The sequence below is a fragment of the Hevea brasiliensis genome, chromosome 7, assembly GCF_030052815.1.
Source record: "Hevea brasiliensis isolate MT/VB/25A 57/8 chromosome 7, ASM3005281v1, whole genome shotgun sequence".
Lineage (NCBI taxonomy): Eukaryota > Viridiplantae > Streptophyta > Magnoliopsida > Malpighiales > Euphorbiaceae > Hevea > Hevea brasiliensis.
In genome coordinates, this window is record NC_079499.1 from 936685 (window position 1) to 946493 (window position 9809).

At 36.4% G+C, this 9809-nt stretch overlaps 3 protein-coding genes across 3 annotated transcripts; 1 reads left to right on the top strand and 2 right to left on the bottom strand.

The window, feature by feature from the left end:
- Nucleotides 1-128: 128 nt before the first annotated feature.
- On the bottom strand, nucleotides 129-1626 carry LOC110659902 (seipin-1). Its single transcript, XM_021817971.2, has 2 exons — nucleotides 1014-1626; nucleotides 129-908 (listed from the first exon to the last, which is right to left on the bottom strand). Exons 1-2 carry the CDS (start codon nucleotides 1575-1577, stop codon nucleotides 219-221), a joined length of 1254 nt encoding a protein of 417 aa, XP_021673663.2. The 5' UTR covers nucleotides 1578-1626; the 3' UTR covers nucleotides 129-218.
- A 468-nt stretch (nucleotides 1627-2094) lies between these two features.
- On the top strand, nucleotides 2095-6691 carry LOC110659900 (probable WRKY transcription factor 2). The gene is made up of 5 exons (XM_021817970.2): nucleotides 2095-2697; nucleotides 3811-3981; nucleotides 4296-5161; nucleotides 5252-5410; nucleotides 5801-6691. Exons 1-5 carry the CDS (start codon nucleotides 2374-2376, stop codon nucleotides 6480-6482), a joined length of 2202 nt encoding a protein of 733 aa, XP_021673662.2. The 5' UTR covers nucleotides 2095-2373; the 3' UTR covers nucleotides 6483-6691.
- Nucleotides 6692-6953: 262 nt separating this feature from the next.
- LOC131181614 (putative F-box protein At1g55070) lies at nucleotides 6954-8424 on the bottom strand. The gene is made up of 3 exons (XM_058150469.1): nucleotides 8209-8424; nucleotides 7741-8063; nucleotides 6954-7647 (listed from the first exon to the last, which is right to left on the bottom strand). The coding sequence occupies exons 1-3, from the start codon at nucleotides 8422-8424 to the stop codon at nucleotides 7293-7295; spliced, it is 894 nt and encodes a 297-aa protein (XP_058006452.1). The 3' UTR covers nucleotides 6954-7292.
- Between the last annotated feature and the right edge of the window lie 1385 nt (nucleotides 8425-9809).

Sequence of the window (9809 nt, forward strand, 5' to 3'; positions counted from 1 at the left end):
CCTTTTGGCCATGTCCCTGCTCCTTTGGATTTGGTCTCTTTCTGCGATGCTCTGCCTTCTTCATGAATTTAATCGGACGAAACTGAAATTAAGGTGTGTAAAAGAAGCAGATTTGAATGGAACGCAAATGAAGAAACCCAACACAGCATATATAGCTACATTGCTGAAGGCTAGTTGCAGGCTCTAATGAATACTACACAACTGAAATTACACCAAAATCAATCACCTAAACACACAGACTCCGATTCTCCGATGTCCTCTTCCACTGCCACACTCGTATCTTCCCTGGTAACGCTTATGCTTGATGCTGATGATCCTTCCGTTTCTGCTGTATCCTTCTGTAGAAAGATTGCCCTTCTCTTCCTCCTCCTTTGCTGCCATTTTCTCAGTAAGTCTGAAACTTCTCTTTCATCCTTCAGTTCCTTCCCCGACTCGATGTTTTCTTTCGTGCTCGAATTTTTATCGACGCCGTCGTGGTCGCTGAAATTCTGTATTGTCAATGGGAAGAGAAGTGGTCTACAGCAACAGATGAGAATTATAACAAGCATAATGTAAATGTATAATGTTGCCCATATAGAAATTGTCCATTTCCAGTTGCGCACCAATTGCTTTGTCCACGGTAGCCGAGAGTTCATGAGGATTTCAGCTTCATACAGTTGTGGGAGATATGATGTTCCAGCCCTTGGAATCAAAGTCACTCTGATAGCTTTAGTTCTTGGATAACCTTCCTTGTGCTTTAGTATTTCAACAGATATCTTCTGGGTTTCTGCAGAGATTCCTAATACAAGGGGTATGCTCATGAGACATGTTTGCAATAGCCGAATTGGAAGGCTTCTAAATGGTAACATACATGGCCGGCTAGACTTCGACACCACATTTTCATTGCTTGATAAAATTTCCGCTGTCAACTGGTATAGCAACTTGTTTAATATGGTGAAAATCGAAACCAAAATCCACATGGATATAATGGACCATATCTAGAAAATCAAGAATTTTGAAAGACATCACTATACCTGGAACATCCCAACTTGCCTGTTATAGTCAGAATCAGGCATCAAAAGCTGCAAATTAACGTGAAAGGTATGCCCAATTGGAACACCAATTTGTCTCTTCTTGATGATGCTTCCAACATCCCCGCCAAACATGAACACAGCCTTAGGGTTCATATCAGTGTAATCAAAGAACAGTCTCTGTCTCAGCAACACAGGCTCCTCCGTCCACAGTTGCACCAACCCAACACCCAAGAATCCAGCCAACAGCATTACACTTACCAAAACAATGAGAACATGAACAGCACCCACAACTCCTACCCCTATCTTCCTCACCAAGATGAAGCTACCACGTGTGATTTTAGAGGGAACCTTAAGAACTGCCGACTCCACGTTTGCTATGGCTGCTTCAGTGCGGCGATAGGATTCAAAGGCCACGGAAAAGACGAGCATGAAAGGTGATAAGAGAGCTAGAATGCAATTGTATATTATATCTGCTTGGAAAGATATTACTTTTATGAACCAGTCTGCTTGTGGTAGTAGGATGCAGTACTCTTGTTCTTTTTCTTCTTGCCCCTCTTCTTCCATTGCTGAGTGTTGGTGGTCGATGATCACTAATGAGAGGCAAAGCTTTTGAGATTTTCAACTGACAAAGCTTAAAGCTCCACCTGTGTCTGCATGTAAACATAAACTGAAACGTGGAGGCAAGACACAGCTTAAATTGACATCTGTGCTTGCACATGGAACCTTTAATTTCTATTTTAATTTATTAAATATTTTGATTTTCATTTTTGTACTTATTATAATAAATATATTTAATTAATAATGAAATGTGTATTTATAAAAATAAATAAAATTATCATAAAATTTAATAGATAAACTCGTTTCTTTGGCATCAACAAATTTCATAAAAATGTAAAAATTAAATAATTAACAAATTTAACAGCTTCTATTTTTTATTATCGCAAATACATGATAAAACCTTTTTAATTATTATTTAAAATTAAAAAAAAATCTAAAATAGGTGATATATTAAATATACAACTCATCGTGAGGTGCATAAGCTCTCAATAAATCATTTCCAAACTTAATTAATAATTTCAACCGCATTTTGGTTACAGACTCGAACCGGACCGGGTCCTGCTTATTCATCCTGAAGCAAAACGGCTTTTTCTCTTTCTCTATAACGGACAGTGTGTTCTTCTTCTTCTTCCTTGAGAATCTCTTCCCTCAAACCTCAATTTGCAGTCTCTCATCTTCAAATACAAGAAAATGGGGTTAAAGCTTCCTTTTTCATTAACAAGCTTCTAGCTTCTGTTTCTCTCTCTTTCCAAATGACAGTCGCGTAACTCTTACACTTCCCTCTCTAAATCTAACGCCGCCCATGGACCCAAATCCACCACCGCAACAACCACCCTCCAAAACCCTACTTTCCTCCTCCGTTGCTCGTATTGACAACTTCACGAAAAGAAATTGCACCATCAGCTCCGACGAAGCATCGGAGAATGCTATCAGAGGAAGCATTGCCCAAAGAAGAGCAGCCAAAAATGGGTTCAAAGCGGTGAGTATTAATACTGCGAGGTTTCGGACCACCAGCCCCTTGGCTTCGCCGGCTGCCGCGGGGATTCGATCACCTTGTATAACTATTCCGCCTGGGATTAGCCCCACCGCTCTGCTCGATTCGCCGATTATGTTGCCCAATTCTCAGGTAAATGATCTTTTTCCGATCATTTGACTTGCGATTCTATTGGTTGATTAATGGGAGATTTTAATTCAAACAAAAAACCAAGCTTTATAACTATGGGTACATTAGTATTTGAATTCTGACTCGTTACTACAGTATTGGCATTTCTGAGCTCGATTTTGATTGTCTTTCAAAAGGATTGTTTGGTAAAGAAGTGGTACTTTTGACTCATAAATTCCCCACTTGCTGTACAAGCAGTGTCATTCGAATATGCTGGCTATGGTCCTAGTAGTTTTCTATCAGAGGGAAAACTTCTTCTGTACAAGCAGCTTTTAGTGTAGTCATATGCTTTAGACTGATGTTGGTGATAAAACAGAGCTGTATAAATGCAAGCACTGTCGAAATAGAGCGCATCATCTCTATAAAATTCATGTTTCTATTGCTAACTGTGGTTTTTGGTTGCTTTGAAAATAAGGGTTAAGGCTGGCTGGAACTTATCTGTCAGAAGTTTTAGGTTGCAGGTCCTACTTCATTTTACATTATATGAGCTATCGTTGCATGTTCCAGTTCTTCTAGTTTTCATTCCTCAACCACTACTGTTCAGTGGCGCTTATCTGTGCTGCCTCTGATCCTTTTGTAGAATCTAGAATGAGTTACAATTTTAAGCTCTCTCTTGTGAACTTATACGTTTCAGTCTCTTAATTTTCTCAATACATGGTGAAATGTGGTCAGTCTATACTGCATGGTAAGCTGAAGATACTCTTTTCAGCTAACTGACAAGTGCATTTCTAGTAGTCATTCATGCATATTGTAGGTTTGAAATAGCAGTTGACTAGGATTGAGTGGTTAAACATGTAGCCTAGCTTGTTAAAACAACAAATAGAATAGTGGTGGATGACTCTTTAAGCGTTGCTAATCGCTGAAGATACAGTATCCTTGACTCCCTTGGACATTTTGTTTACTGAGCCATTAAGGCATTCATTTTGTTTGTGATATATAATTATATATTCAGTTGTTGTACCATTGCTCATAAAAATACTACCACATTATTGCCCATTTATTGATGTAGCCTTAATTGTTCATTCCAGTTCAATCTTATAAGTCTTTAGTATAATTTTTTTTTTTTTTGGGGAACAGCCTTCTCCCACCACTGGAACTTTTCCGTTAGTGCATCTCAATTTTGAAAGTACAATGCTGAATACAGTGATTCCTGCTGATATGGACAAGGGCAGTAATGCTGGTTCTTTCAGCTTCAAGCCTCACAAGGATCCTGGTCCTGTGCCAGATTTTGCTACATTGGAAAATCAGGTACTTGTTAACTTTGACCAACATAATTGGTTCAGGGATGTGGATTTGAATTTTTGCTGTCAGAATGCCAACTTAACAAGATCAATGACGTACTGTCAGATTACCTTAAGCTTTTTATCTTGTGACATTTATTTTCAGCAGACATATGAATATATGTGTTTTGTAGATTTTGATGGTTTGCTGCATGAAACTTCCTTGTCTATTTGATAGCAACTTGGGCATGATTTTATTAGGAAAATTAGGTTATTCACGTAGTGTAATCAACATTTCAATTGGGATTTATATGCGTTGCATTTTCCCCCCCTTTCTGACAGGGAAATAATGTTGATTACCAAGCAGTTGTATCGATGAGAACATCATCGGCTTTTGAATTCCCAGTAGAGTTTCCTAAAGAAGCTACCACAGAAAGCTGTGCTGGAGATTCAGCCCCTGATATGAAAATCTCAAATGGCATGATTGCAAATTCCAACTTCAGTGATGTGCAAATGGGTCATACTGATGTGGCTAGCAATCAAACCTCTATTCAAATGGAACCCATCCCTGGGGAAAATGTCGGGACCCACCATGCTCAGGAAGAAGAGAAAAGGACATTACCTGCAACAGGAGTTGGAAGGAATTCAGAAGATGGCTACAATTGGAGAAAGTATGGACAGAAGCAGGTGAAAGGTAGTGAATATCCAAGGAGCTACTATAAGTGTACCCATCCAAATTGTGAGGTAAAGAAAAAAATAGAGCATTCCTATGATGGCCAAATAATGGAAATCATCTACAAAGGTGCCCATAATCACCCTAAACCTCAGCCTAATTGCCGAGCACAAGTTGGATCAGCTTCTTTATTTGATGAGATGCCAGAGATGGTTGAAGGCCGTGAAACCTGTAGCAAAGTTGAAGTTGGATCTGTCTGGAAAAATTCAAAGCCAGTGCCTAAGGATGTTAAAGCCGGTTCTGATTGGAAGGCTAATGGTATGGAAAGGACGTCTTCAACATCTGTTGTAACTGAGCTTTCTGATCTGCTATCAGCCACCCATGGAAAATCTACGGGCACATTTAAATCAGCAGGAACTCCGGAGCTTTCTTCCACACTTGTTAGCAATGATGATGATGACGATGATGGGGCTACTCAGGGAAGCATATCACTTGGAGTTGATGCTGACATCGAGGAATCTGAGTCCAAAAGAAGGTACTTGTCTCTGTGAAATGCTGAGTATTGCTGTGCACAACAACATGATAAATTGTTTATTTTTTATTCATCTCTTCTCTTGCATTTCAGGAGGATAGAAAGCTGCTTGGTAGAAACAAGTCTGGCATCCAGAGCTGTCCGTGAACCAAGAGTAGTTGTCCAAATAGAAAGTGAAATTGACATACTTGATGATGGGTACCGCTGGAGGAAGTATGGTCAAAAAGTTGTAAAGGGGAATCCAAATCCTAGGTATTGATATTTAATACTGTTTTATCTTTGTGCGTATCTCTAGCATGTTTTCTTGATTAAAATGGATTTCACTGACTGGAGTAGAGATTCTTGTGTGGGCCTCCTCACCCCTCTTGAATTTGGGTCATTGGTGAGGTGTTAGATCATTTGATATGGGTATTGACTATTGAGTACATATATGACTTTTGAGAGTGAAAATTTTGGTATATTTCACTTAAAATATGGTTATTTATTATTATTATTATTATCCAGAGTGCACATATTTACATTTCATGTTTCTTTCTGCTCGGCAAAGCCTGGAAAAAGTAAAAAGTGGCTTGATTGTATGAATTTGCTGGTTGTGTGTGTGCAGGTGTTTTTTATTTTTTAACATCAATTATTTCTTGACAGGAGCTATTACAAATGTACAACTGCTGGATGTTCAGTGAGGAAACATGTGGAGAGGGCCTCCCACAATCTGAAATATGTAATTACAACATATGAGGGGAAACACAATCATGAAGTGCCAGCAGCCAGAAACAGCAATACTGCTACCAATACGCAGCCACCTTTGGCATCAGCCGGAAACACCAACAGGCCAAAACCTGAGACACAAATTCAAGATTTTGGACCTGGTTTTGATAGAAAACCAGTTTTTGACAATGATTATTTGAGACACAGTTTTGGTGGAAGTTTCTGTAATGAAATGAAGCTTGGAGCTTCCTCCATTTATCCGCTGAAGTACCCAACCTTTCAACACACGATGCCTTATGGTTCTTTTGAGATCAACTGCGGTGCCACCCATCACTCTGGCTCTATCGCTTCATTTGTTCCAGATTTTCCAATTTCACTGCCATCAAGTGTTCATGCATCTGCGAATCTTTCTCTGGCTGGTGTCGATTTTAATTATAATAGAAAGCCAATTGGTGAGAGTCAACCTTTGCTCTCGAGGCAGCAGTTGGTGAAGCCCAAATTAGAGCAAAGGGATGATAATCTTTATGATGCTGGGCAGTCCAGCATTGATCATGTAAATGCATCTCGATCATCATCATCAGTAGTATATCAACGCATCATGGAAAACTTTCCATCATAGTCTTGCTTCTCATAAAGTAGGGTCACAAGGGTTAAAAAGAAAAAAAGAAAAGAAAGGAAGACTCTGTTTGCCTTCAGTGATTAAAGGTTTTTCTGTTTCAGTTCTGTTCTTATGGTAAATTTATTTCTCATTTCTACAGTAGTGCACTTTATCTTATAGAAAAATGTATACAGATATTTGTATTATTTTATATAGTTTCAATTTTATAAGTGGATCTTATCTTATAAAAATCTACCATTTTTTTCCCCTCATATTCAATAATAATGACTCTGTTGTTTTGGATTATTTATTATTTTTTTAATAATATAATTTAATATTTTTTTATAATAAAATTTTGTTGATGTTAATTTCTTAATTAATCATGTGAAATGCAAGTTAGATAAGTGTTAGAATCAAAATCAGTTAAATTTGAATTGATTGAAATTGAATTTATTAAGATCAAAATCAGTTGGTCTGATTTTGAGTTAAAAAGTAATTTAAAAAAAAAAAAGTAAAAAATTTTAATCACGCTAAATCAAAATTAAAGTTATAATTAAAATCGAGACAGAAGAGTAAGTTAGAATCAAATGATTTCAATTAAGTCCTAAAAATTTTAAAAATAAATTCTACATAATTGCTCAAACCAACCATTTTGTCAATGTTAAAAACGCCCCAAACTTTTGCTTTGCATAAAAAAAAATATAAATATTTGATCATAAAATAAATTACCTAAACAAAATTAAATACCTACATAATCCCAGAAATGCATATTAATTTCTCTGTTATGGGGTTGGTGAGCTTCACCTTCGAGGCAAGATGACATCTAAATTATCAAAAAAGTATCCCGACCTTCACGTTGTCTCCCAGCAACATATCTATGAGTGAAGCAAAGATTGGATTATTGTGGACAATGAAATCATGTCTTCTTCCATCAAAAGCTGATCGAAATCCAGGAATATCCAAACTTCTGTAATTGTTGCTTAAAGGGTTGTACAGAATCAAGTTGTGTCCATCAAACAACAGGACTTCCCCATTTGCTAACAACTTCGTTACCTCAAGAAACGAGAAACTCCTAAAGTTCATATGGTTTTCTAAGACAAGCAATTTGGCCCAGGATTCTACAACACCATACTCTTTCATCACCCATATCTCCAAATTATCATCTTCAGCACGCTTGCTTACATAGATTTAATCTCCAATGCTTTCCCATATATCCTGACAAGGTAATGAGATAGATACAAATTGCTCCCTTTCAAAATCAAAACTCCATATTTGATACCCTATTCTACGGAAGACAAGCCAATGACAACATCCATTAACAAATGCATCAGAAAAAACCCTATTATGATGACAACCCCCAAAAGGAACAGCCCCTATGCTTCCCCAAGAAACACCCGTCCCAATAGTGTGGACATAGGCTTCCCAATCACCATCTTTGCTGGAAATGCAAATAGCCTTATATCGTTTAGTCTTAGGACAGAACCCAAGTAAACACTGGTCTAGGCACCATTCCCTTATATTTCTACATGGTGGAAGAGTAATGTACTTGCCCATCATTGGGTTTACTATGCGATGCAACTCCAAGGGATAAAGTGGAGCGGACTGTCTCAGATAAAGCAAACCATTGCATGAATTCACAAACTGGACCGGTCCAGGATTCGATCCCAAGGGGACCCTCGCTGGGCAATCAAAGTAGCAAGATTCTCCGAGAAATTCTAGGCAAAAGATCTCCATCATCCTAAATTCATGTGTGTTTTGTTGAAACTAGCGTTTCGTTCTCCATGAAGAGCAGAAGGCTAGAACTGGGTTCTCTTGAGAGGCAAAGTTTAGCAAAATCAGGGTCTAAGAGAAAGTTGTGCCATGACTTACAGACGCACCTGCACTGTGAAAGAGCCACGGTTGGTAGGTTGCACAAGATCCTTTGGACGATGTCGTCTGGCAGTTTTGATATATAGCAATCCATGTTTATTGCTTTGCTTCTGGCCAGAAAGCGTTTCTGCTGGATCGTTGTTTTCCGGGGTTTCTTGAAAACAAGGCACCTAATATTCGATTTAGTTTTTAAGTATTTCAATTTAATTTTGATTGGTGCTTCCATTTCAATTTAGGTTTGAGTTTTATTTCTGAAACAATTTTATATTTATGTTATTTATGATAAGTTATATTACTATTTGAACTTTAAAATTAATTATTAATATATATATATATATTATATTATTTAATTATAAAGTATATAAATAATTAAATATTAAAAGTTATATTATATAATATATTAATATATTTTTAATTAAAAATTATAAAATAATTTAATATATTTATAATTAAAAATATTAAAAAATTATAGAAAATTGAAAGATAGAATTTAAAGATACATGTGTGAAATGGGGAGGTGTGGGAAAATGACAGCTTGTTTGAGGGGAAATTTTTGGAGGTAAGAAAACTCAGAAACTCTCACTCTCACTTTTTTAATTAATTAAATTGATGAGTTGAGAAGGTTTTGCTATTTAACTTTTTATTATCTTATCCTACATTATTTTATAAAATTTTATCTTACTCCATCATAACACGTTGCAAGTAATATGTTTAAAAAAATATAAAATTAATTCTTTGATTTGATTATTAATGAAAAATCAACACTAAATTATGTTAGTAAAATAAATTTAATTTGGTATATATGATTTAGATTTAGTATAGTATGGTTGTTTTGTTTAATTCGAAATTCCCAAATCGTTGGATCATACTTTAATTCAATTGATTTAAAATTAAAATATAAGTTAATAAGTCCCTAATATTTGATTTAATTTTGAAATTGTAGAAGCCTACGAATAATTATAATCTAATGTAAGTGGACAAACAGTAATCAGGGAGGAAATCTGCAATTCGATTCAGGGCGGACCAAAACCAAGAATTCTAACCCAGAAAAAGTCAAACTTCACATCCTTAATATACTCAAAACTTGAATGAAGCATATAAAGAAACATATAATAAGTGATGTTCCCTTTAGAGGAACCGAAAATTCAAACCAAACTATCAACAATAGCAAAAAGGAAATCTAAGCAAATAAAACATTGCCCTGATTGATTCCCTAATCCAAAAACTACAATTGATGTATGTAACATCAGGGAAACAATTCTACACTGGCACGCACACCAAGCTCTTACAAGCATAGTCTCAACAATAAAATTCAATGTATTTTCTGCACTAGTACTTCAATCTTTATACATCATTGTCTAGGATTATATCCTTCTTAATCCTCAATCTTGGTTTGAAGCTAAATGACCACAAAACTTGGCAAGATCATTCCCTTTAGGAGAAATAAATTCCAACAATGCAGTTAGAAGAGGGCTTGGA

Excerpts from the sequence above, each read along its gene's own strand:
- LOC110659902 (XM_021817971.2), bottom strand. The coding sequence starts at position 1,577 with ATGGAAGAAGAGGGGCAAGAAGAAAAAGAACAAGAGTACTGCATCCTA. Across the intron at positions 909-1,013 it reads GGCAAGTTGGGATGTTCCAG|TTGACAGCGGAAATTTTATC; the intron begins GTATAGTGATGT and ends TTGCTATACCAG.
- LOC110659900 (XM_021817970.2), top strand. The coding sequence starts at position 2,374 with ATGGACCCAAATCCACCACCGCAACAACCACCCTCCAAAACCCTACTT. Across the intron at positions 2,698-3,810 it reads TTATGTTGCCCAATTCTCAG|CCTTCTCCCACCACTGGAAC; the intron begins GTAAATGATCTT and ends TTTGGGGAACAG. Across the intron at positions 3,982-4,295 it reads TTGCTACATTGGAAAATCAG|GGAAATAATGTTGATTACCA; the intron begins GTACTTGTTAAC and ends CCTTTCTGACAG.
- LOC131181614 (XM_058150469.1), bottom strand. The coding sequence starts at position 8,424 with ATGGATTGCTATATATCAAAACTGCCAGACGACATCGTCCAAAGGATC. Across the intron at positions 8,064-8,208 it reads TAGTTTCAACAAAACACACA|TCCGCTCCACTTTATCCCTT; the intron begins TGAATTTAGGAT and ends TATCTGAGACAG. Across the intron at positions 7,648-7,740 it reads CTTGTCTTCCGTAGAATAGG|CTATGTAAGCAAGCGTGCTG; the intron begins GTATCAAATATG and ends TGGAGATTAAAT.